The following is a 23,540-nucleotide window of genomic DNA, read 5'->3' as shown; positions in this document are numbered from 1 at the left end:
ATTTATTTATTATTATTAAACTTCAAGTTGTAGGGTACATGTGCACAACGTGCAGGTTTGCTACATATGTATACTTGTGCCATGTTGGTGTGCTGCACCCATCAACTCGTCATTTACATCAGGTATAACTCCCAATGCAATCCCTCCCCCCTCCCCCCTCCCCATGATAGGCCCCGGTGTGTGATGTTCCCCTTCCCGAGTCCAAGTGATCTCATTGTTCAGTTCCCGCCTATGAGTGAGAACATGCGGTGTTTGGTTTTCTGTTCTTGTGATAGTTTGCTGAGAATGATGGTTTCCAGCTGCATCCATGTCCCTACAAAGGACACAAACTCATCCTTTTTTATGGCTGCATAGTATTCCATGGTGTATATGTGCCACATTTTCTTAATCCAATCTGTCACTGATGGACATTTGGGTTGATTCCAAGTCTTTGCTATTGTGAATAGTGCTGCAATAAACATACGTGTGCATGTGTCTTTATAGCAGCATAATTTATAATCCTTTGGGTATATACCTAGTAATGGGATGGCTGGGTCATATGGTACATCTAGTTCTAGATCCTTGAGGAATCGCCATACTGTTTTCCATAATGGTTGAACTAGTTTACAATCCCACCAACAGTGTAAAAGTGTTCCTATTTCTCCACATCCTCTCCAGCACCTGTTGTTTCCTGACTTTTGAATGATCGCCATTCTAACTGGTGTGAGATGGTATCTCATTGTGGTTTTGATTTGCATTTCTCTGATGGCCAGTGATGATGAGCATTTTTTCATGTGTCTGTTGGCTGTATGAATGTCTTCTTTTGAGAAATGTCTGTTCATATCCTTTGCCCACTTTTTGATGGGGTTGTTTGTTTTTTTCTTGTAAATTTGTTTGAGTTCTTTGTAGGTTCTGGATATTAGCCCTTTGTCAGATGAGTAGATTGCAAAAATGTTCTCCCATTCTGTAGGTTGCCTGTTCACTCTGATGGTAGTTTCTTTTGCTGTGCAGAAGCTCTTTAGTTTAATGAGATCCCATTTGTCAATTTTGGCTTTTGCTGCCGTTGCTTTTGGTGTTTTAGACATGAAGTCTTTGCCCATGCCTATGTCCTGAATGGTACTACCTAGGTTTTCCTCTAGGATTTTTATGGTATTAGGTCTAACATTTAAGTCTCTAATCCATCTTGAATTAATTTTCGTATAAGGAGTAAGGAAAGGATCCAGTTTCAGCTTTCTACTTATGGCTAGCCAATTTTCCCAGCACCATTTATTAAATAGGGAATCCTTTCCCCATTTCTTGTTTCTCTCAGGTTTGTCAAAGATCAGATGGCTGTAGATGTGTGGTATTATTTCTGAGGACTCTGTTCTGTTCCATTGGTCTATATCTCTGTTTTGGTACCAGTACCATGCTGTTTTGGTTACTGTAGCCTTGTAGTATAGTTTGAAGTCAGGTAGCGTGATGCCTCCAGCTTTGTTCTTTTGACTTAGGATTGTCTTGGAGATGCGGGCTCTTTTTTGGTTCCATATGAACTTTAAAGCAGTTTTTTCCAATTCTGTGAAGAAGCTCATAGGTAGCTTGATGGGGATGGCATTGAATCTATAAATTACCTTGGGCAGTATGGCCATTTTCACGATATTGATTCTTCCTATCCATGAGCATGGTATGTTCTTCCATTTGTTTGTGTCCTCTTTGATTTCACTGAGCAGTGGTTTGTAGTTCTCCTTGAAGAGGTCCTTTACATCCCTTGTAAGTTGGATTCCTAGGTATTTTATTCTCTTTGAAGCAATTGTGAATGGAAGTTCATTCCTGATTTGGCTCTCTGTTTGACTGTCACTGGTGTATAAGAATGCTTGTGATTTTTGCACATTAATTTTGTATCCTGAGACTTTGCTGAAGTTGCTTATCAGCTTAAGGAGATTTTGGGCTGAGACAATGGGGTTTTCTAAATATACAATCATGTCGTCTGCAAACAGGGACAATTTGACTTCTTCTTTTCCTAACTGAATCCCCTTGATTTCTTTCTCTTGCCTGATTGCCCTAGCCAGAACTTCCAACACTATGTTGAATAGGAGTGGTGAGAGAGGGCATCCCTGTCTTGTGCCAGTTTTCAAAGGGAATTTTTCCAGTTTTTGCCCATTCAGTATGATATTGGCTGTGGGTTTGTCATAAATAGCTCTTATGATTTTGAGGTACGTTCCATCAATACCGAATTTATTGAGCGTTTTTAGCATGAAGGGCTGTTGAATTTTGTCAAAAGCCTTTTCTGCATCTATTGAGATAATGATGTGGTTCTTGTCTTTGGTTCTGTTTATATGCTGGATTATGTTTATTGATTTGCGAATGTTGAACCAGCCTTGCATCCCAGGGATGAAGCCCACTTGATCATGGTGGATAAGCTTTTTGATGTGCTGCTGAATCCGGTTTGCCAGTATTTTATTGAGGATTTTTGCATCGATGTTCATCAGGGATATTGGTCTAAAATTCTCTTTTTTTGTTGTGTCTCTGCCAGGCTTTGGTATCAGGATGATGTTGGCCTCATAAAATGAGTTAGGGAGGATTCCCTCTTTTTCTATTGATTGGAATAGTTTCAGAAGGAATGGTACCAGCTCCTCCTTGTACCTCTGGTAGAATTCAGCTGTGAATCCATCTGGTCCTGGACTTTTTTTGGTTGGTAGGCTATTAATTATTGCCTCAATTTCAGAGCCTACTATTGGTCTATTCAGGGATTCAACTTCTTCCTGGTTTAGTCTTGGAAGAGTGTAAGTGTCCAGGAAATTATCCATTTCTTCTAGATTTTCCAGTTTATTTGCGTAGAGGTGTTTATAGTATTCTCTGATGGTAGTTTGTATTTCTGTGGGGTCGGTGGTGATATCCCCTTTATCATTTTTAATTGTGTCGATTTGATTCTTCTCTCTTTTCTTCTTTATTAGTCTTGCTAGTGGTCTGTCAATTTTGTTGATCTTTTCAAAAAACCAACTCCTGGATTCATTGATTTTTTGGAGGATTTTTTGTGTCTCTATCTCCTTCAGTTCTGCTCTGATCTTAGTTATTTCTTGCCTTCTGCTAGCTTTCGAATGTGTTTGCTCTTGCTTCTCTAGTTCTTTTAATTGCGATGTTAGAGTGTCAATTTTAGATCTTTCCTGCTTTCTCTTGTGGGCATTTAGTGCTATAAATTTCCCTCTACACACTGCTTTAAATGTGTCCCAGAGATTCTGGTATGTTGTATCTTTGTTCTCATTGGTTTCAAAGAACATCTTTATTTCTGCCTTCATTTCGTTATGTACCCAGTAGTCATTCAGGAGCAGGTTGTTCAGTTTCCATGTAGATGAGTGGTTTTGATTGAGTTTCTTAGTCCTGAGTTCTAGTTTGATTGCACTGTGGTCTGAGAGACAGTTTGTTATAATTTCTGTTCTTGTACATTTGCTGAGGAGTGCTTTACTTCCAATTACGTGGTCAATTTTGGAGTAAGTACGATGTGGTGCTGAGAAGAATGTATATTCTGTTGATTTGGGGTGGAGAGTTCTATAGATGTCTATTAGGTCTGCTTGCTGCAGAGATGAGTTCAATTCCTGGATATCCTTGTTAACTTTCTGTCTCGTTGATCTGTCTAATGTTGACAGTGGAGTGTTGAAGTCTCCCATTATTATTGTATGGGAGTCTAAGTCTCTTTGTAAGTCTCTAAGGACTTGCTTTATGAATCTGGGTGCTCCTGTATTGGGTGCATATATATTTAGGATAGTTAGCTCTTCCTGTTGAATTGATCCCTTTACCATTATGTAATGGCCTTCTTTGTCTCTTTTGATCTTTGATGGTTTAAAGTCTGTTTTATCAGAGACTAGTATTGCAACCCCCGCTTTTTTTTGTTCTCCATTTGCTTGGTAAATCTTCCTCCATCCCTTTATTTTGAGCCTATGTATGTCTCTGCGTGTGAGATGGGTCTCCTGAATACAGCAGACTGATGGATCTTGACTCTTTATCCAGTTTGCCAGTCTGTGTCTTTTAATTGGAGCATTTAGTCCATTTACATTTAAGGTTAAGATTGTTATGTGTGAACTTGATCCTGCCATTATGATATTAACTGGTTATTTTGCTCGTTAGTTGATGCAGTTTCTTCCTAGCCTTGATGGTCTTTACATTTTGGCATGTTTTTGCAATGGCTGGTACCGGTTGTTCCTTTCCATGTTTAGTGCTTCCTTCAGGGTCTCTTGTAAGGCAGGCCTAGTGGTGACAAAATCTCTAAGCATTTGCTTATCTGTAAAGGATTTTATTTCTCCTTCACTTATGAAACTTAGTTTGGCTGAATATAAAATTCTGGGTTTAAAATTCTTTTCTTTAAGAATGTTGAATATTGGCCCCCACTCTCTTCTGGCTTGAAGAGTTTCTGCCGAGAGATCTGCTGTTAGTCTGATGGGCTTCCCTTTGTGGGTAACCCGACCTTTCTCTCTGGCTGCCCTTAAGATTTTTTCCTTCATTTCAACTTTGGTGAATCTGGCAATTATGTGTCTTGGAGTTGCTCTTCTCGAGGAGTATCTTTGTGGTGTTCTCTGTATTTCCTCGATTTGAATGTTGGCCTGCCCTACTAGGTTGGGGAAGTTCTCCTGGATGATATCCTGAAGAGTGTTTTCCAACTTGGTTCCATTTTCCCCCTCACTTTCAGGCACCCCAATCAGACGTAGATTTGGTCTTTTTACATAATCCCATACTTCTTGCAGGCTTTGTTCATTTCTTTTTCTTCTTTTTTCTTTTGGTTTCTCTTCTCGCTTCATTTCATTCATTTGATCCTCAATCGCTGACATTCTTTCTTCCAGTTGATCGAGTCGGTTACTGAAGCTTGTGCATTTGTCACGTATTTCTCGTGCCATGGTTTTCATCTCTTTCATTTCGTTCATGACCTTCTCTGCATTAATTACTCTAGCCATCAATTCTTCCACTTTTTTTTCAAGATTTTTAGTTTCTTTGCGCTGGGTATGTAATTCTTCCTTTAGCTCTGAGAAATTTGATGGACTGAAGCCTTCTTCTCTCATCTCGTCAAAGTCATTCTCCGTCCAGCTTTGATCCGTTGCTGGCGATGAGCTGCGCTCCTTTGCCGGGGGAGATGTGCTCTTATTTTTTGAATTTCCAGCTTTTCTGCCCTGCTTTTTCCCCATCTTTGTGGTTTTATCTGCCTCTGGTCTTTGATGATGGTGATGTACTGATGGGGTTTTGGTGTAGGTGTCCTTCCTGTTTGGTAGCTTTCCTTCTAACAGTCAGGATCCTCAGCTGTAGGTTGTAGCTGTAGGAGATTGCTTGAGGTCCACTCCAGACCCTGTTTGCCTGGGTATCAGCAGCAGAGGCTGCAGAAGATAGAATATTTCTGAACAGCAAGTGTACCTGTCTGATTCTTGCTTTGAAAGCTTCCTCTCAGGGGTGTACTCCACCCTGTGAGGTGTGGGGTGTCAGACTGCCCCTAGTGGGGGATGTCTCCCAGTTAGGCTACTCAGGGGTCAGGGACCCACTTGAGCAGGGAGTCTGTCCCTTCTCAGATCTCAACCTCCGTGTTGGGAGATCCACTGCTCTCTTCAAAGCTGTCAGACAGAGTCGTTTGCGTCTGCAGAGCTGCTGCGTTTGTTATTGTTTACTGTGCCCTGTCCCCAGAGGTGGAGTCTACAGAGACAGGCAGGTTTCCTTGAGCTGCTGTGAGCTCCACCCAGTTCGAGCTTCCCAGCAGCTTTGTTTACCTACTTAAGCCTCAGCAATGGCGGGCGCCCCTCCCCCAGCCTCGCTGCTGCCTTGCCGCTAGATCACAGACTGCTGTGCTAGCAATGAGGGAGGCTCCGTGGGTGTGGGACCCTCCCAGCCAGGTGTGGGATATGATCTCCTGGTGTGCCTGTTTGCTTAAAGCGCAGTTTTGGGGTGGGAGTTACCCGATTTTCCAGGTGTTGTGTGTCTCAGTTCCCCTGGCTAGGAAAAGGGATTCCCTTCCCCCTTGCGCTTTCCAGGTGAGGCAATGCCTCGCCCTGCTTCAGCTCTCGCTGGTCGGGCTGCAGCAGCTGACCAGCACCGATCGTCTGGCACTCCCCAGTGAGATGAACCCAGTACCTCAGTTGAAAATGCAGAAATCACCGGTCTTCTGTGTCACTCGCGCTGGGAGTTGGAGACTGGAGCTGTTCCTATTCGGCCATCTTGCTCCGCCCCCCGGTTCCATGCTTTTTTGCTTTGAAAACTTTATACAGAGCAATTGTGCCAAAATGGATTGCAAAATATACCAGTAAATCAACCTGATATTTAAGTTTTAGATAAAGGGTAAAAGCATCTGATGAGAAAGACTCTGAGAGGGAGATGGACCCAAAAGGTGTGTGTTTGTGTGTGTGTGTGTGTGTGTGTGTGTGTGTGAGAGAGAGAGAGAGAGAGAGTGAAAGAGAGAGAGGGAGAAAGAGAGAGAGAGAGAGAGAGAGAGAGAGGGAGAAGAGAGAGAGAGAGAGAGAGAGAGAGAGAGAGAGAGAGAGAGAGAGAGGAGGGTCAAGGCAGGTCCCTGGGCCACATAGACTCAACTACACAACAGCACTGCCCTGGGAAGGTGCAGCTGGGGGCTGTGCCACTATGCACAATGCTTCTCATGGACAAGGTCACATCCACTTCCCCTTTGGAGATGGAGTTAGAGTAGAAATTCAAATAGGAGTGAGGGAAATTTTACATGAAATCTAACATTCTCTGAACTTGAGTGGCTCTCACTGTGACACGCAGAGATGGGAAAGGCCCAATAGTGTGACCCCTGACCCACCCTTCCCTAGCTCCTGTCACCCTGACTTCCCCTCTGACAGCTGTTCAGCCAGGCCCATGCTGAGTACCTTCCTGCTTGTCGATGACACCCACTGCACTGGCATCCCGGATGAACAGATGCCCGTTGTTAAAGACGCCGAACATGCCTGCATCAATATGGGTGAAGTAGAAGAAATAGTTCAAATCGTTGCTCCTCAGAGACTCCAGGACACCCAGGAGCTGGTAGGCAAGGTCGGCTGCCTGATGTGGGGGTGCACCATAGAATTCCTGCAGCGGTCTGGTGCTGGTGCTGACGAGGAATCTGCCACAGGAGCCCAGGTACTGGGGCAGTGGCCATCCCTCAGCCCCAGGGAAGATCTGCCAAGCCAGAAGGAGGAGGATTAGAGAGAAAAATCTGGTGACAGCTCTCTATCTATTTATTATCTATCCATCTATCTCTATCATCTATCTATCTATCTATCTATCTATCTATCCATCATCTATCATCTATCTATCATCTATCATACCTCTAACTCTATCTACCTATCTCTATTTATCATCTATCTATCTATCATCTATCTATCTATCTATCTATCTATCAATCATCTATCATCTATCTGTCTATCATCTATCATACCTCTAACTCTATCTACCTATCTCTATTTATCATCTATCTATCATCTATCTATCTATCTATCTATCTATCTATCTATCATCTATCATCTATCTGTCTATCATCTATCATACCTCTAACTCTATCTACCTATCTCTATTTATCATCTATCTATCTATCATCTATCTATCTATCTATCTATCTATCTATCTATCTATCATCTATCAATCTATCTATCATCTATATCTATCTATCTACCTATCTATCTATCTATCTATCTATCTATCTATCTATCTATCTATCATCTCTCTATCTCTGTCCCTCACTGCAAGTACAGAAAGATCAGCATCTCAAAACACGTCAGTGAAGAGTCTCTCAACCATTTTTATACCTCTGGGAACATGGCAATGCCCCGTCCCTCCTCTTCCCCATGTTTTAATTCTGTTACAGATGGAAAGATTCAGAAAAGGAGGCTGCTGTCATTTCTTTGTAGCAGACTGCCTTTCTTTTTTTTTTTTTTTGAGACGGAGTCTCGCTCTGTCGCCCAGGCTGGAGTGCAGTGGTCAGATCACAGCTCACTGCAAGCTCCGCCTCCCGGGTTTATGCCATTCTCCTGCCTCAGCCTCCCGAGTAGCTGGGACTACAGGCGCCCACCACCTCGCCTGGCTAGTTTTTTGTATTTTTTAGTAGAGACAGGGTTTCACCGTGTTAGCCAAGATGGTCTCAATCTCCTGACCTCGTGATCTGCCCGCCTTGGCCTCCCAAAGTGCTGGGATTACAGGCTTGAGCCACCGCGCCCGGCCGTAGACTGCATTTCAACAGAGTTCCTCCAAGCAGGGTATGAGAATGTTAATGGACTTGCCACAATTTTAGACAGTATCGGGGATTCAGGGAAATACGTTTAAGAGTTGTATAGTTGAAAAAAATAGGATTATTTGAGATTTCACAGATATCACTGCTTAGGAAGAGGCTACGGGAAAAATAATAGAGGATCAACTTAAGTCTGATTTAAAGCAAAACTTTTTTTTTGAAAGCGACAAGGTTTTGCTCTACCGCCCAAGCTGGAGTGCAGTGGCACGATCATAGTTCACTGCAGCCTCAAACTCCTGGGCTCAAGCAATTCTCTCACCTCAATCTCCTGAGTAGCTAGGACTTCAGGCACGTGCCTCCGTGCCTGGCTACTAAAGAAAAATATTTTTAAGAATAACAGCAACTGGGTACAGTGGCTCACGCCTATAATCCCAGCACTTTGGGAGGCCGACGTGGGTGGATCACTTGAGGACAGGAGTTTGAAGCCAGCTTGGCCAACATGGCGTAACCTTGTCTCTACTAAAAATACAAAAATCAGCCAGGAGTGGTGGTGCATGCCTGTAATCCCAGCTACTCTGGAGGTTGAGGTAGGAAAATCACTTGAACCCAGGAGGCAGAGGCTGCAGTGAGCCGAGATCACGCCACTGCACTCCAGCCTGGGTGACAGAGTGAGACTATGTCTCCAAAATAAATAAATAAATAAATAAATAAATAAATAAATAAATAAAAATAAACAGTACAGGTACCTCGTTCTGGGACAGGGCAAAAATCATAAGGGTGGTCTGTGGGTGACTGAAGTTTTGGGAACTACTATACTGGCCTTAAGCCTCTCTCCTGCCAGCCATGCATGAATCTGTCTGGCTGGGGTAGCTACATTCATCGTACAGATGTTCCCCAACTAACTGGAACCTTTCAGACAGCCTAAAACTGGCCTAGGGATGCATGAAGCCCTGACCTGTCTCCTCTGCCTCCTTGAAAGAGGTCCAAACCTGTGGATTTGTGAGATGAAAAGTGGGGAGGAATCCTGGCTAACCTTTTCTTGACTATTTATTGAAGCAGCTATATCTAGAATGGCTACATACATCAGCACTTTATTCCTTGTTTTCCTTCTTTAAAAAATAAAGGCATCCCCTTTTCTGATGGTTTTCTGCAGTCCTCTGCCCATTTTAACCCACATAACTGCACAGTGAAGAACCCGTGCCCATTTGAGTTTCCCCTGCCTAGGGGGGACCGGTTTTTTTTTTTTTTTTTTTGACAGAGTCTCTTGCCCAGGCTGGAGTGCAGTGGTGTGATCTGGGCTCACTGCAACCTCCACCTCCCGGGTTCAAGCGATTCTCCTGCCTCAGCCTCTTGAGTAGCTGGGATTACAGGTGCACCCCACTGTGCCTGGCTAATTTGTTTTTGTAATTTTTAGTAGAGACTGGGTTTCATCTTGTTGGCCGGGCTGGTCTCGAACTCCTGACCTCAGGTGACCCACCCGCCTCGGCCTCCCAAAGTGTTGGGATTCCAGGTGTGAGCGGCAGCACCTGGCCCGGAGGGGACCTTTCTTACTATGTACCGCAGAGGGAAGTCCTGGGCCTACTGTTGTCTACAGGTGCGGCCACATAGCCATTCCAGGGTTCTATGCCTTGCCCTTCCTGGGCAGAGCCCAGGGCTGAGTCCCAGCCCCATGCTCTCATCCCACGCCTCTCAGGAGCCAGGCCTAGAAGTAGCCAAGGTCTGGGAGAAAAGATCTGTGAGAGTGCAGGACAACTGGCAATTCCTTTTCCTTCTCTAGTATTTCAAAGGCCAATGTCGCCAGGCAGGTTTTAGCGGGAAGAGTGTGGCCTCTGAGGGCCACACTCTGAGGGCAGATGGCTCTGCATTTGGGTTCTATTGCTGATGTTGGCTAAAAGTGATTTGGGCCGAGTCACTTTACATCTCAGGACTCCACTAAATCTCATCTGGAAAAGGGGACAATAATAATATTCTCAGGGGGTGGCTGTGAGTGCTAAATGAGATGATGTCAAACCTTCAGCACAATGCAGGTGACTGAGTAAATGAGAACTGTTATTATGTGTTCAGTCATCATCCCTTTGGCCAGTGTTTATTAACTGTCTTTGCTGTGGCTTCTTCCTCCTCTACCTGCGCCTTTTCCCCCTCCTCTTCCTTCTCTTTCCTCCTTCCTTTCCCTCTCCTCCTCTCCCTCCTTCCTTCCTCTTCCTTTTCTTAGTCCTCTTCTTCCCCCTTCTCCTCCTCTCCTTCCTCTTCTTCCCTCTTTCTCTCTCTACTCCCCTTCCTTTTCCACCTCCTTTCCCCCACTTTCTAGTTCCCTTTGTGTCCATTATGTGACCCCTGTGTCCTTACCCTTGAGGTCAGGGGTCAGTCGGAGTGATTGGGCTCCACATATTTTATAGGTGTTTGTTTCCATGTTAAGTGTCTGTCTCTACCACTGGACTGGAAGCTGCATGAAGGCAGGAGACACCATACTTGTCTGGTTGACCAGTGTATCTCCAGGCCCTTAATGCATCTTCATTTATTTGACCATTCCCCTGTGTATGGACATGTAGGAGTTACTTCTTTTTTTCCCCCCCTCCTTTCCAAGCATAGCTGCAAGGTACATCTCTGGGTGGGTCATTCCTTGGCTATTTCTCCACTTCCTGAGCTTGATCCCATCTGATTGATCTTTGAGGCACAGGTCAAAGTTGGCCTCCTTCACAAAGCCCTTCAGGGCTGCTCAGGCAGTGAAGGTGGCTACTGTTCCCTCCTATCCCCATCCTCCTCCCAGCTCTGGGCTTCCACACCTGTTTCCTCTACAGCAGCCACAGCACTTTCACACTGCAGAAGCCAACACATGCCAGAAAGGTCCTAACACGGGCTAGTGGCCCCAAGACATGCAGTAAAAGGAGGGAGAGAGCTCAATCCAGGGCGGTTTCTGCAAGTCCAAGATTGACCCCCAACCTAGAGGGCTTGCCAGGTCCTTGCGTACCTGTAGGAGGATGGGGTGTGAGTTGACAGCCAGCGTGTAGAGCAGGCGCAGCTTGTCGCGGTCGGTGAAATGGTCCATGAAGATGCTGCCAGCGTCGGCCACCTCTGCATAGCGCCTGACCACGCGATCCAGGAGTCTCTGCGAAGGGCAGCGCAGGAGTGGACTGGCCAGGCCCTGGGCGCAAGTGGGAGAGAGGTGGGAGAAGACAGAGGGATGCTAAGCTCTTGTGGGGGATTAGCAGGAGGGGGAATGGGCAGACCCTGTGTTGGGGGTGAGGGAGACCTTGAGGTTGGGGGGCCAGGTGAGGCGTGGGGGAAAGACCTACAGGAGTAGGGGTTGCCAGGTGGGAGGTGTTGGGTAGCTCCGCCCAGGGGGAAGAGGGGGCAGATCTCTGTGGCTGGGGAGAGGGGCCAGAGCACTTCTGTGGGGGCAGGATGGGAGGCCTCCTCCCCCACCACAGGCTACCCTGGGGTGGGGCACAGAGACCCAGGGAACAGAGAAGGGAATGCGCTCTCTTGGGCAGCACGGCAGGAGGGCACTCGGCAAGCCGAGGACAGGGCGGGGGAGAGGAAGAATGGGAGAGCAGGTGGACCCCACCTTTTCCCAGCCCTCAGCTGGCCATCTGAGTTTTGCATTGCCTGTGTCTCTACCCACCATTGCACCCCCACCCTGCCTTTGGAAAGAAGGCTGATCCCAGGTTGAATTCATTCCCTGCCATGGGCTCTTTCGATTCCTTCTGCCATTTGACTTCGATATCACAACTATGAGGCTGCACTTGAGCGTCTTTATATGCACCACTGTGTTCTTGGGATAAGACTTGGAGATACGAACCTAGGCTTTTTTTTTCATGAATGTTTCCAGTAGTTCTTTACAGACTAACACAGATGCCACTAACACCATGCGGGTGTGGTGGTTTGGATCTGTGTCCCTGCCCAAATCTCATGTGGAATTGTAATCCCCAGTGTTGGAGGAGGGGCCTGGTGGAATGTGATTGGATCATGGGAGCAGATTTCCCCCTTATTGTTCTTATGATAAGGAGTGAGTTTTCATCCTTCCTCTTCGCCTTCTGCCATGATTGTAAGTTTCCTGAGGCCTCCCCAGCCATGCTTCCTGTACAGACTGAAGAACTGTGAGCCAATTAAACCTCTTTTCTTTATAAATTACCCAGTCTCAGGTAGTTCTTTTTTTTTTTTTTTTTTTTTTTTGAGACAAAGTTTCACTCTTGTCACCCAGGCTGGAGTGTAGTGGTGCAATCTCAGCTCACTGCAACCTCCAGCTCCCAGGTTCAAGCCATTCTCTTGCCTCAGCCTCCCAAGTAGCTGGGATTACAAGCATGCACCACCACACCTGGCTAATTTTTTTGTATTTGTAGTAGAGATTGGGTTTCACCATGTTGGCCAGGCTGGTTTCAAACTCCTGATCTCAGGTGAACCACCCACCTCGGCCTCCCAAAGTACTGGGACTACAGGCATGAGCCATGGTGCCTGGCCTCAGGTAGTTCTTTACAGCAGTGTGAGAATAGACTAATACAGACGCTAGAAGATTTCTTGAAAGATAGTGAGTTTAAGCTGAAGCCTGAACCTGAGGGTGGAAGAGTATTTCATGCAGAGGGAACAGTATATGCAAAAATGTTGAGAGGAGAGAGAATGTGCTAGAAGCTACAGGTGGTTAGGGCTTTTTGAAGCTAGAGTATCACTAGTGAGAGTGAACAGAGAGGAATCCCAAAATGGAAGACAGATGAAGTCATTTTAAGGAATTTTGATTTTATCTAGAAGGGATAGGGGACAACTGAAGCCTTTAAGCAGATACACATTTTATGCTCAGCTATACATTTTAGGAAAGCGATTCTGGGTTGTTACATGGACAATAGATTCAGAGGAGTGTGGCCAATACTGCTAGTTATTGGCCCCTGCATTTTAGCTAGGCATATGGCCACACCAAATAAAGATTTCATTCCCAGCTTCCTTTGCAGCTAGGTGTGATAATGTGACTAGGTACCAGTCAATGAGATATAAGTAAAAATTTCTGAGAAGAGTCCTTAAAGGGAGAGGATGTAGCTTTCTTCACTCTTTTCTTCCTGGCTGGAATGTGGAAGTGATGGGTGGTGCTCAGGCAGCCATCTTGGATCAGGGCACACTAAGGGCTGTGAAGCAGCAGAATAAAAGTAGCCTGGATCCCTGACAATCATGGAGCCACTATATTGGCCTTGGACAGCTATGTATCAGTTTCTTTTATGTTTTTTAAAAAGTGTATTTTGGCCAGGCATGGTTACTCATGCCTGTAATCCCAGCACTTTAGGAGGTCGAGGTAGGCAGATCCCTTGACTCCAGGCATTTGAGACCAGCCTGGGTGACATGGTGAAAGCCTGCCTCTACAAAAAAATACAAAAACTAGCCAGATGTGGTGGTGCATGCTTGTAGACCCAGCTACTTAGGAGGCTGAGGTAGGAGGATCACTTGAGAACAGAAGGTGGAGGTTGCAGTGAGCCATGATGGTGCCACTGCACAGCCTGGGCAACAGAGTGAGACCCTGTTGCAATGAATAAAAGTGTATTTTGATCTTGTTTAAGCCACTGTTACTTGGATTTGTTGTTACATGCAACTGAACTTAATCCTAAATATCACAGGAGGAAATAATGGAGGCAGGAAGGTCAGTTAGGAAGATGCAATGATTGAGGTGTGAGATGAGAGAATGCAAAGACTTGAAGATATTTGTTGGTAGCAGAATATACTAGTCTTAGTGATAAGCTCAATGGTTGGGGGCTGTTGGTGAGAAGAAAGGAGATGTCAGAGATAGTACTCAACGTGAGGGTGGATAACAAGAATATTGTTTGCTGGGGTGATTTTAAAACATGTTTGCAAACTCTTTGTCACTTCTCCCATCAAGGGATAGAGTCTCATTTCCCTCCCCTGGAATATGGACTGCCTTTGGTGACTCACTTTTGGTGGATAGCACGGTGCAAGAGTGAAGATACAAAACACTGAGCCTAGGTCTTAAAAGGTGATACAGCTTCTACTTGGTTCTCTCTTTGGATGCTTGCTTTTGTACCTAGCCACCATGCTGTAAGGAAGCCCAGGTCACATGGAGAGCCATACGTGGAGAGAAAAACCAAGATCTCCCACTCACTGCAGCTGGGCTGCTAACTGCCAGCCAGTCCCAACTTGCCAGCCATGTGATTGAGCCATCTTGGAAGTGGAACCTCTATGCCCTATAGAACCACCCCAGCTGATGCCACGTGGAGTTTGGTGAGCCTTTCCCACCAAGCTCTGCTCAAGTTTCATATTCATGAGCAAAATAAATGATTGCTGTTTTAAGTCACTATGTGTTGAAATGGTTTAATACACAACAATAGATAACTGATATATTTGCTGAGAAGGTTCTGAACCACCTCTTTAACTACAGCAGGAACAGGCTTAAGAGACCATTTGTAGTACCCCTTCCCTTTATGATGCAGGCAGCTCCTCCCCAAGGTCCCACTTACAGAGTGAGACCTTTGTCTACTTCTGTTTGGCATGTGCTGGCCATATGCAAACCCACAATTATATTGGCCAATGGCAAGCAGAATTGGGAAACCAGCCATTTCCGATAAAATAAGGTTTCATTTCAAACCAGATACACCCATTTTGGGGATTACCAATTGCTTTGGAGTTTCTAAATCACTTCTCGCATCTGCATACATGGGCAACAGGGTTAACTTACCACCTCCCAGTGAAAAATAAAAAGATAACCAAACCTTGGACCTCTGTTGCCCCTCTCCCTCCTGTGCCTGGTTTCCTCATCCTTGCATTTCCTGTCTGGTGCTATCCCTTGGGAAGCCAGCTGACCAGTCAATGTCTCCATCGACTGGAATTTTGCTTGGCTATGTTGTTACTTGATAGGGGCCTTTGGTTCAGGGTGATACTGAGAGTGGCTGTCACAGTTCTCTACCACAATCCTTAACAGTCTGTAAGACGGTCGATAAAATTTAGCAGATATGTTGCTGTGATGGTTAATTTTGTGTCAGCTTGGCTAGGCTGTATTCCCCAGTTATTCAATCGAATGCTAGTCTAGGTGTTGCTGTGAAGGCATTTCATAGATGTGATTAACACCTACAATCAGTTTACTTTAAGTAAAAGAGATTATCTAGATAATCTGGGCGGGCCTGATCCAATCATTCAAAGTCCTTAAGAGCAAAACGGATTTTTTTAAGGAACAAGGAATTCCATCTGCAAACTACAGCATCAGCTTCTGCCCAAAGGTTTACAGATTGCTAGTATACCATATGGATTTTGGACTTGCCAGTCCCTACAATCATGTAAATCAATTCTTTGAAATAAATCTGGACATGTATATGTATCTCTTACTGGTTCTGTTTCTCTGGTAGGACCCTGCCTGATAACACTAGCTAAAGGAAAAACACTTGTTCATTACAAAAACGGACAGCAACTAAGACTGAAATCTAAGTTTGCTTTCATCTTGGAAGCTTTTAGTGAAATCTGAATAGAGGAGAAGTAACTTCCCCAAGGAGTCATTTGACCTGCGGTTGGCTTTCATCCATACCCCGGAGTGTTTGCTCAAAACACATCACCAGCAATCAGCAGTGTCCTCATTTAAAGGGTTCTTACCAGAATGGAACCGTAAAAGATAAATAGTCTTGACAGATGATTTCATGACTCTGATGGAGGTACTTAAAAAGTAAAAGAGATATGCTTTTGTTTCCCTCTAGAAGCTAGAGATAAGACAGTTCATCCATCACTAGCGCAAGAACAGGTTTTCCTTCAGACCAGACCAAAATTTAGAAGTTATGTGGACCTTCCTTTGGTAATGTTGTCAGAATTGCCCTAGCTCCTTATCAGGTTCTGTCTCATGGGAAGACCTGTCCAGACTGAGAATCTCGCCAGAAATAGATGACAGTGGGATCACATCTGGATTGGGGTGGGCTGAGCAATGGCCCCATCTAGGGGACCACAGTGTGGTGGAAAGAGCTGGGGCTCTGGAGTAGCCATCAGAGAATATTGTGCAAAGGTAGCCTGTTGCTGGTGGGCCTGTGTGTAGGTGAATTCTGGAGGGTGGCATGGGAGCTGCATGTGAAGGCTTGATGCAGATGCCTCTTTAGTGACTACTATTTGAAAATATGGTTGGTATGACACAGTTGGGAGAAAGCTAACACTTTCTGGAAGTTCTAAGTGCTGGGCCCTATGCCAGGCTTTTTCACTGGTGTTATCTCAGCACACACAGGAACTTTACTTCTCTCTGGCCCTGGTGACAGTCCTGAACATTTAAAATGATTGATTAAAAAAAGGCTTCAAAAGATTTGTGGAAAACGTGACATTAATTTTCGCAGCCCTGGCAGGTAAATGCAAATGGTAGACAGCATTATCCAGTGATCTAGTAAAATACTCCCATGTTCCAGATGGGAATAAGGACCGGGAAGGAAGTGGCTTGTTAAAGATCATGCTCCTGGCTGGGTGTGGTGGCTCACATGAATGAAGCTGGAAACCATCATTCTCAGCAAACTAACACAAGAACAGAAAACCAAACACCACATGTTCTCACTCGTAAGTGGGAGTTGAACAATGAGAACACATGGACACAGGGAGGGGAACATCACACACAGGGGCCTGTCGGGGGTTGGGGGGCTAGGGGAGGGATAACGTTAGGAGAAATACCGAATGCAGGTGACGGGTTGATAGGTGCAGCAAACCAACATGGCACATGTATATCTATGTAACAAACCTGCATGTTCTGCACATGTATCCCAGAACTTCAAGTATAATAATAATAGAAAAAAATTAAAAGTTAACTGGGTGTAGTGGCACATGCCTGTAGTCCCAGCTACTCGGGAGACTGGGGCAAGAGGGTCACTTGAGCCCAGGAGTTCAAGACTGCAGTGAGCCATGGTCGCTCCAATGCTCCTTATTGGTGTCCAAGTTTGCTTTCATACCCAGATTCCAATAGGGTATTACATAGATTTAATGGGGAGAAAGATGGGGGGAAAAAGCCAGTGATTTCAGAATAGGGCAGTGTGTCCCAAACTTGGCTGATAATCCCAGCCTTCAGAATGCTATAAACCTACAGATTCCTAGGTCCGCACCTAGAAATTCTGGAAAGGTAGGTCTGTTGGAGGCTTAGAACTCTGGATTTAGACAGATATCATGAGCTGTTCTTGTTACCAGCCAAGCCTAGGAAACAGAAGGGGAGCAAGGGAGATAAGAAACTGAGATGCAATTCAGCATTTCCATCTCAGGAGCTTTGGAAGAAGTCCCTGGGCAGACTTCTTTCTTTAGCTTAGACACAAATAAAAATGACTGTGCACTCTTGATGGTAAAGACAGCTGGTAATGGCTTCCCCATCACTCCTCAGATGGCTATCATCTGTCCCCAGAAAGGTCTGGCTGGTAAAAGCCCAAAGTTACCCTTTAAAAAGGGATGGGCGCACTGTAATAGGGGTGCTCCAGAAAACCACACAATCTTCAAAACCACCCGAATGAATCTCTCAGGATGAAATCAAAGCTGCTTGAAGGAGAGATGGGGTTGCTGACCCCTCACATCACACTGCAGAGCCTACTCCAAGGAAGGATTGAGTGGAAAGAAGAATCAGGAGTGCCAGGTGGCGGCTGGAAAGGCATTGACTGTCTAAGGGCCGTGTACTGACTCCATCTGGCCACTAGCCCCATGCTGCAACTTGGGGTGACAAGAACCAAAGGAGAGCTGGCATCCTAGACACCTCCATTTTCAGACGTCCTATATCGGGCCAGTGAAGATACTGTCACACTACCCATCGTGTGATAATACATAGCTATTTACCATGTTAAAATAGTCCATTTTAGCATGGTAAAAAGAACCAGAGACACTGCTGGAATTCTCTGCTGCTGCTTGTCCAGCTCTCTCTTTGGAATTTCAGCACAAACTTGGTTTACAAACCTCACAGAACATGCATGCAAAAGGCTTGGCCTGGTGAGAGGCACATCCTCTGCATTCAGTACATTAGTACCTATCATTGTCACCATCATGGTCATCAGCATCGACATTGTCACTGCCACGTGCTAGATGTGCCTTCCATACAGAGCCATGGTACTCTCCATGCCCTACGTACCCTTATAGCTGAAGCTTCCCCTTCTATGGCCACTGCTCAGGGCAGGAGGGCAAGCCCATCTTTGATGGATAAGGGGTACCTGGTGTGAAAGGCTCTGCTTAATGAGCTGTTGGTAAAGAGTTAAGCCAATTATTCTGATTCCCTTTTGGGATTTTGATTTGGGATCTATCTGAGAAAGAGAGGATGGGGCAGTGCTATGGAAAGAAGCAGAGATGCCATGAGTGAGGGTGATTGGGGTCCCCCATGAAACAGTGACCGAAGCACTAGATGCATGGTCGCTGGATGCCAGGGCTGCCTTGGTTCTTAAAAGCTTCTATGGGCTCATGGAGTCTTTTTGTCTCCAGGAGAGCCAGGCAGGCCGCCAACCCAGAGAAATGGGCTTTTATTGAGGCATGAGGGAAGGGCAGCAGGTTAGGATTGGAAGTCCTGGGCCTCCTGAGACTCAATTCCTGCCTCTGTAAGAGGAGGGATGACAGTGTCTTTTCTCAAACCTCATGGGAATGGCATGGAAGATAGTGTGCGTGAACCTCGTTAACACATTCACCATCCTGTGCCCCTGTCTAGCCGTATTATCCTGAAGCCCATCTTCCATCCTAATTGTGCAACTTGCTTCTGCCTGATTTTTGGCAGTTTCCAAAAGCAAATGTTTCTCAAAAGACAAAGATTCACCACTACTGAACATATTTGAATATTTGCTCAGATAGAAATAAGTGTGTGAAAAAAAGAACATGAACTCCTCTTAGAAAGAAAATCTAAGACCAGAAATGTGGCTTTTCCCAGATTAAAAGTCAGCTTGTCTCAGTAAGAAGGTTTTCCTTGCCAGCTAGATTTGGAAGGCTGAGGGAAATCTTGAACAAATGAATTTTTACTTTGAGTGGACCTACTGTTCTCAAGCTCACCCGGGGAGAAGAAGAGAACGTGCTAACGCTAATAAACCTACGAGTTTCCTTTCTGGTTACACACCCGAACACCATTCACATGATTTAGTTGTTAAATATGCATGTGAAATGGGACTTAGGTTAATCATGCATCATAAGTTAATCAATGCTCTATAATTAAAACAATGTTGATTCAATAACTGTCTCAGCTGTGAATAATTAAACCAAAAGTTACTGAACATTTCTCCAAGCTGTATTGTATTCAAAATAATGACAACTCTTTTTTGGTTTGTGTCATTAAGAGAAACATCTTGGCTGAGCGCAGTGGCTCATGCCTATATTCCCAGCACTTTGGGAGGCTGAGGTGAGAGGATTGCCTGAGTCCGAGAGTTCCAAACCAATCTGGGCAACAAAGGGAGACCCTGTCTCCACCAAAAAATGAAAAATTAGCTGGGCATGGTGGTGCCACACCTGTAGTCCCAGCTACTTGGGAGGCTGAGGTGAGAGGATCGCTTGAGCCTGGGAGGTTGAGGCTGCGCTGAGCTGTGATTATGCCATGCATGGCACTCCAGCCTGGGCAACAAAACAAGACTGTCTCAAAAAAAAAAAAAAAAAAATAAGAAGGCAAACATTTCACGATTCTTTTCCCACTACAGTAGATGAATTTTTTTTCTTTTATTAAAGGTCTTTCTGATTATTTTCCACTGAAACCCAGACATAGCACAAAGCTTTTTGGTGTGTTAACTTTGGATTCTATAAGTGTCTGGCCACCAGAGTGATTCTTTTTTTTCTTTTTTTTTTAGATGGAGTCTTTTTGTTTTACACCCAGGCTGGAGTGCAGTGGCGTGATCTTGGTTCACTGCAACCGCAACCTCTGCCTCCCGGGTTCAAGCGATTTTCCTGCCTCAATCGCCCGACTAGCTAGGATTACAGGCGTGCGCCACCATGCCTGGCTAATTTTTGTGTTTTTAGTAGAGTCAGAGTTTTGCCACTTTGGCCAGGCTGGTTTTGAACTCCTGACCTCAGGTGATCCGCCTGTCTTGGCCTCCCAAACTGCTGGGATTACAGGCGTGAGCCACTGCGCCCGTCCCAGAGTGATTATTTTTGAGAAACCACTTGGGTGATTTAAAAAGTAGACACTTCATAACTCTCAGTCATGTTTATAGGCAAAGCTTACCCTCTTAGCTCACTGTCTCAGGTACTGAAGGAAGGAGGAAAATCTGTTAAGTAGATAGCTCCCAAATCGTTTCAATTTTGCTTTGAAATCCCTAAGATATGGCAGGTTTACGATAGGTCCCTTTCTCCTTTTAGAAGTTTCTCTCTGTTACCGTTGGCCTAGGCTGATCAGTTCAGATTCCCTGACACTCAGTCACTAAAGGAAGAAAGTCAGATGCAAAGGGTAGAAGCAGAGACAGGAAGGAGCCAAGAGTGGGCATAGAATTTGGAGTTTTCTTTGGATCATCTCAGAATGAATAACATATCCAGGAGGGTTGAATAGATGTTAAAATCACATAAAACAGAGTTGGTGGGGTGGAGTCAGGGATATGAAATGTTTCCCTTGCAGCAGAAAGCCTGTCTTATAGGCCTACAGTTTCTATGGAAGACAGGGTCTCCTAACTCCGGGTGACATCCTTTCCTTGGGCAGAGCTTCTTTTTGTTTAGATTCTTGGTATTCTGCAGAGGTCTGGGTTGAGCCCTGATGGAATGTTCTCTCAGGAGCAGAAGGCTTGAGAGAAGGTCTGTTTCATTCCCTGGGGAGAGTCTCCAGGAGAGGAGTCCCATATGTGGCTTTATCCCCTCTCCTGTCTCCCAGCGCCTCCGGGCATGTCTTCTCCCTGTCTCCCCTCTTCAGGCCAACAGTCTGCGTCCCTTCATTCCATCTTGTATTCCCATCGGCCTGTGGAGGGGTCTCTGCTGGATGGATGGACAGCCTTCACCCCAAACTTCAAAGGTGAAAAATTAGATTCAACATCCCCTTTGGGAGGCAGTACAATCAAGTCGTTACAACTATGTCATTGTAAGTCAAGCTGCCTGGGTTCAAATCCCAGCTCTGTCACTTAACAACTGCATGACCTGAGGCAAGTTCTTTAATTTAGCTGTGCCTCAGTTTCCTCACCTATAACTGACAGATAATAATTAAGGGGACCCATAGGACTCATGTTCTGAGCCAGGATATTTTTGATAGTGAATGGGGGTGGTTTTAAGAATTAAATCAGGACAGCAGGCATCCTGTGGGACTGTCTCAGGCAAACCTAAATTGATGGTTATCCTCATAATTACGGTACTCATCTCATGAGGGCGTTGAGAGGGTCAAGGTTGTGAGAACAGTGTCTGATACATGGGAAGGGCTCTAGAAGCATTTTATGTTATCATCTGTCCCAAACGCAACACCCTTTTCTAATTTTTCCATTTCTGTAAGTGACTCCACCATTCTCCCAGTCTTCTGGGTTAGAATATCTGAAGCTATTTTTGACTTCCTTATCTTATTGGCTGATCTCTTGGATCTTTGGCTCCCCATATCAGTTTGCAGTGTCATCATTGTGACCTGTAACATATGCATTGTGTCATGTCCACTTGTGACCTTAGTCACCTCTCCTCCAGCTGGCCCAGGCTGGTTCCTTCCCTTCCTGAGCCCCTGTTCCCTCATCTCTCAGGTGGGGACGATGGTATTTGCCACCAAGGACACCCCCATTGCCAGGCTCTGGCATGGCCTCTGGACATCACAGACACTGTTACTTCCTTCTTGAATTCGCGATAAACATGTCACTGTGCTTTACAGACTGTGGAGTGCTTTGTAAACACAAAAGGTACTGTGGAGGGCCAAAAAAACAACATCCACACCGTGACAATAACTGACACAGGACAGTCTTGAAATGTGGGGAAAATATTTGGGAAACACTAGTCAGGAAATCATTTCAGGCAGAAGGATTGGGGTGTGAGTGTTATCAACTTCTCAGCCATTTGAAGAGGCCAAATGGACACAAAGCGTTAATCAGACTGGACATTAAGACAGGATAACCCAAGGGTCAGAAGTTGGCCTTGGGAGGCCGGGCGTGGTGGCTCACGTCTGTAACCCCAGCACTTTGGGAGGCTGAGGTGGGCAGGTCACTTGAGGTCAAGAGTTCGAAACCAACCTGGCCAACATGGCGAAATCCTGTCTCTACTAAAAATGCAAAAATCAGCCGGGCGTGGTGGTGGGCGCCTGTAATCCTAGCTACTCAGGAGGCTGAGGCAGGAGAATCACTTGAACCTGGGAGGCAGAGGTCACAGTGAGCTAAGATTGCGCTGCTGCACTCCAGCCTGGGTGATAGAGCAAGACTTCGTCTCAAAAAAAAAAAAAAAAAAAAAAAAAAAAGCGTTGACCTTGGCATCCAGAAAGAGGATGCCCCAGCCCATGGCCTCCAGCACTGTGGCCCAGGGACAGGTGGCCAGGCCACTGGCAATCACCCACCGACTCCCGTGTTAGATCAGCACCCACCCACCAGCCTTCTGACTACTCGGAAGCTTGCCTTCGTGCAGAGAGAAGTGCATTCCATCTATGGGAGAGTGACACTTTGTAAGTACCATTTCAATTGCTGGTTCTGTGACTTGGCCAGTGTGAATTGGCTTCTTTTAGGGTGTGCTGGGAAGACCACCAAATGTGAGCTCTAAGAGAGCAGGGACTTTGTCTGTCTTGCTCACCTCTGTGTCCCTAGCACCTTGTAGAAAGTTCATACTCAATACAGTGTTGTTAAATCAGAGGAGGAATGATTGAAACCCCAACTCCGGACTGTGGTGAATTTACCAGGGTAAATGCCAGCCTGAGACACCCTTTGGGAGCCAACAGAAAGGGTGGCTTTTCTGGAGACACACCCATGTGTAACTGCAGAGTACAGCCTTTGAAATGATGACAATGAAAACCAGTTGCTAACATTATTGCATGCTTGCCTGCTCTGTTTCAGGCCCGGTGCTCTGTGCCTTGCCTGTGGTGCTTTGGTTAGTTCTCACACTTCCACGAGGGCAGGCACTGTGCTCGCCTGCAATGAGAATTCTGTGTGCCTGGAAGCTGAGCAACACATCCAGGGCTTTGTACATAGGGGTGGAGCCAGGATTTGAACCCGCGTCTGCCTGAGTCCCAGCCCAGGTCATACTGTCTTCTGGGGCATTGAACCTGCAGCCTCCTTGTTGGGTCTCCTCTCTCTGGCACTGTCAGGTGGTCTGTGCCTCCAGCGCAGGCAGCGGATCTCATGTGCTCTCATCTTTCCAGGAACCCTGGGCATCATCTGGCCTATGGTGGGTGTCACGAGTCTTGGATGTGCCCTCCCTTTCCCTCTTTCTCCAGTAGCCTGTGTGAGCGTGGCCTTGCCCTACTTTTGCCATGAAGATTCAACACCATTTTCCTGACCCCTCTCTGAACCCTTGCCAGTCCCTGCGTACCATGTTTAGACCCATTTCTGAAAAGATCCACTGTCTTCGAGTCATTTTTCTTTAGAAATGGAAA

At 45.6% G+C, this 23,540-nt stretch overlaps 1 protein-coding gene across 2 annotated transcripts in view; it reads right to left on the bottom strand.

Annotated features, from left to right (window-relative positions):
* Window positions 1-23,540, bottom strand: part of DIPK2B (divergent protein kinase domain 2B) — a 60,762-nt gene that overhangs the window by 4,569 nt on the left and 32,653 nt on the right. Inside the window, exons 3-4 of one of the 2 annotated variants that reach the window (XM_037992823.2) lie at window positions 11,109-11,282; window positions 6,807-7,095 (exon numbers count right to left, since the gene is read on the bottom strand). In XM_037992823.2, coding sequence (XP_037848751.1) covers window positions 6,807-7,095; window positions 11,109-11,282 — 463 coding nt within the window. Of the gene's footprint in view, window positions 1-6,806; window positions 7,096-11,108; window positions 11,283-14,169; window positions 16,359-23,540 lie in introns of those variants that run through there. The other variant, XM_073013773.1, reaches the window with a different exon arrangement.

Source organism: Chlorocebus sabaeus, chromosome X (genome assembly GCF_047675955.1).
Source record: "Chlorocebus sabaeus isolate Y175 chromosome X, mChlSab1.0.hap1, whole genome shotgun sequence".
Taxonomy (NCBI): Eukaryota; Metazoa; Chordata; class Mammalia; order Primates; family Cercopithecidae; genus Chlorocebus; species Chlorocebus sabaeus.
The sequence above is the reverse complement of the archived record's forward strand: the minus strand, read 5'-3'. Positions and strand labels throughout refer to the sequence as shown.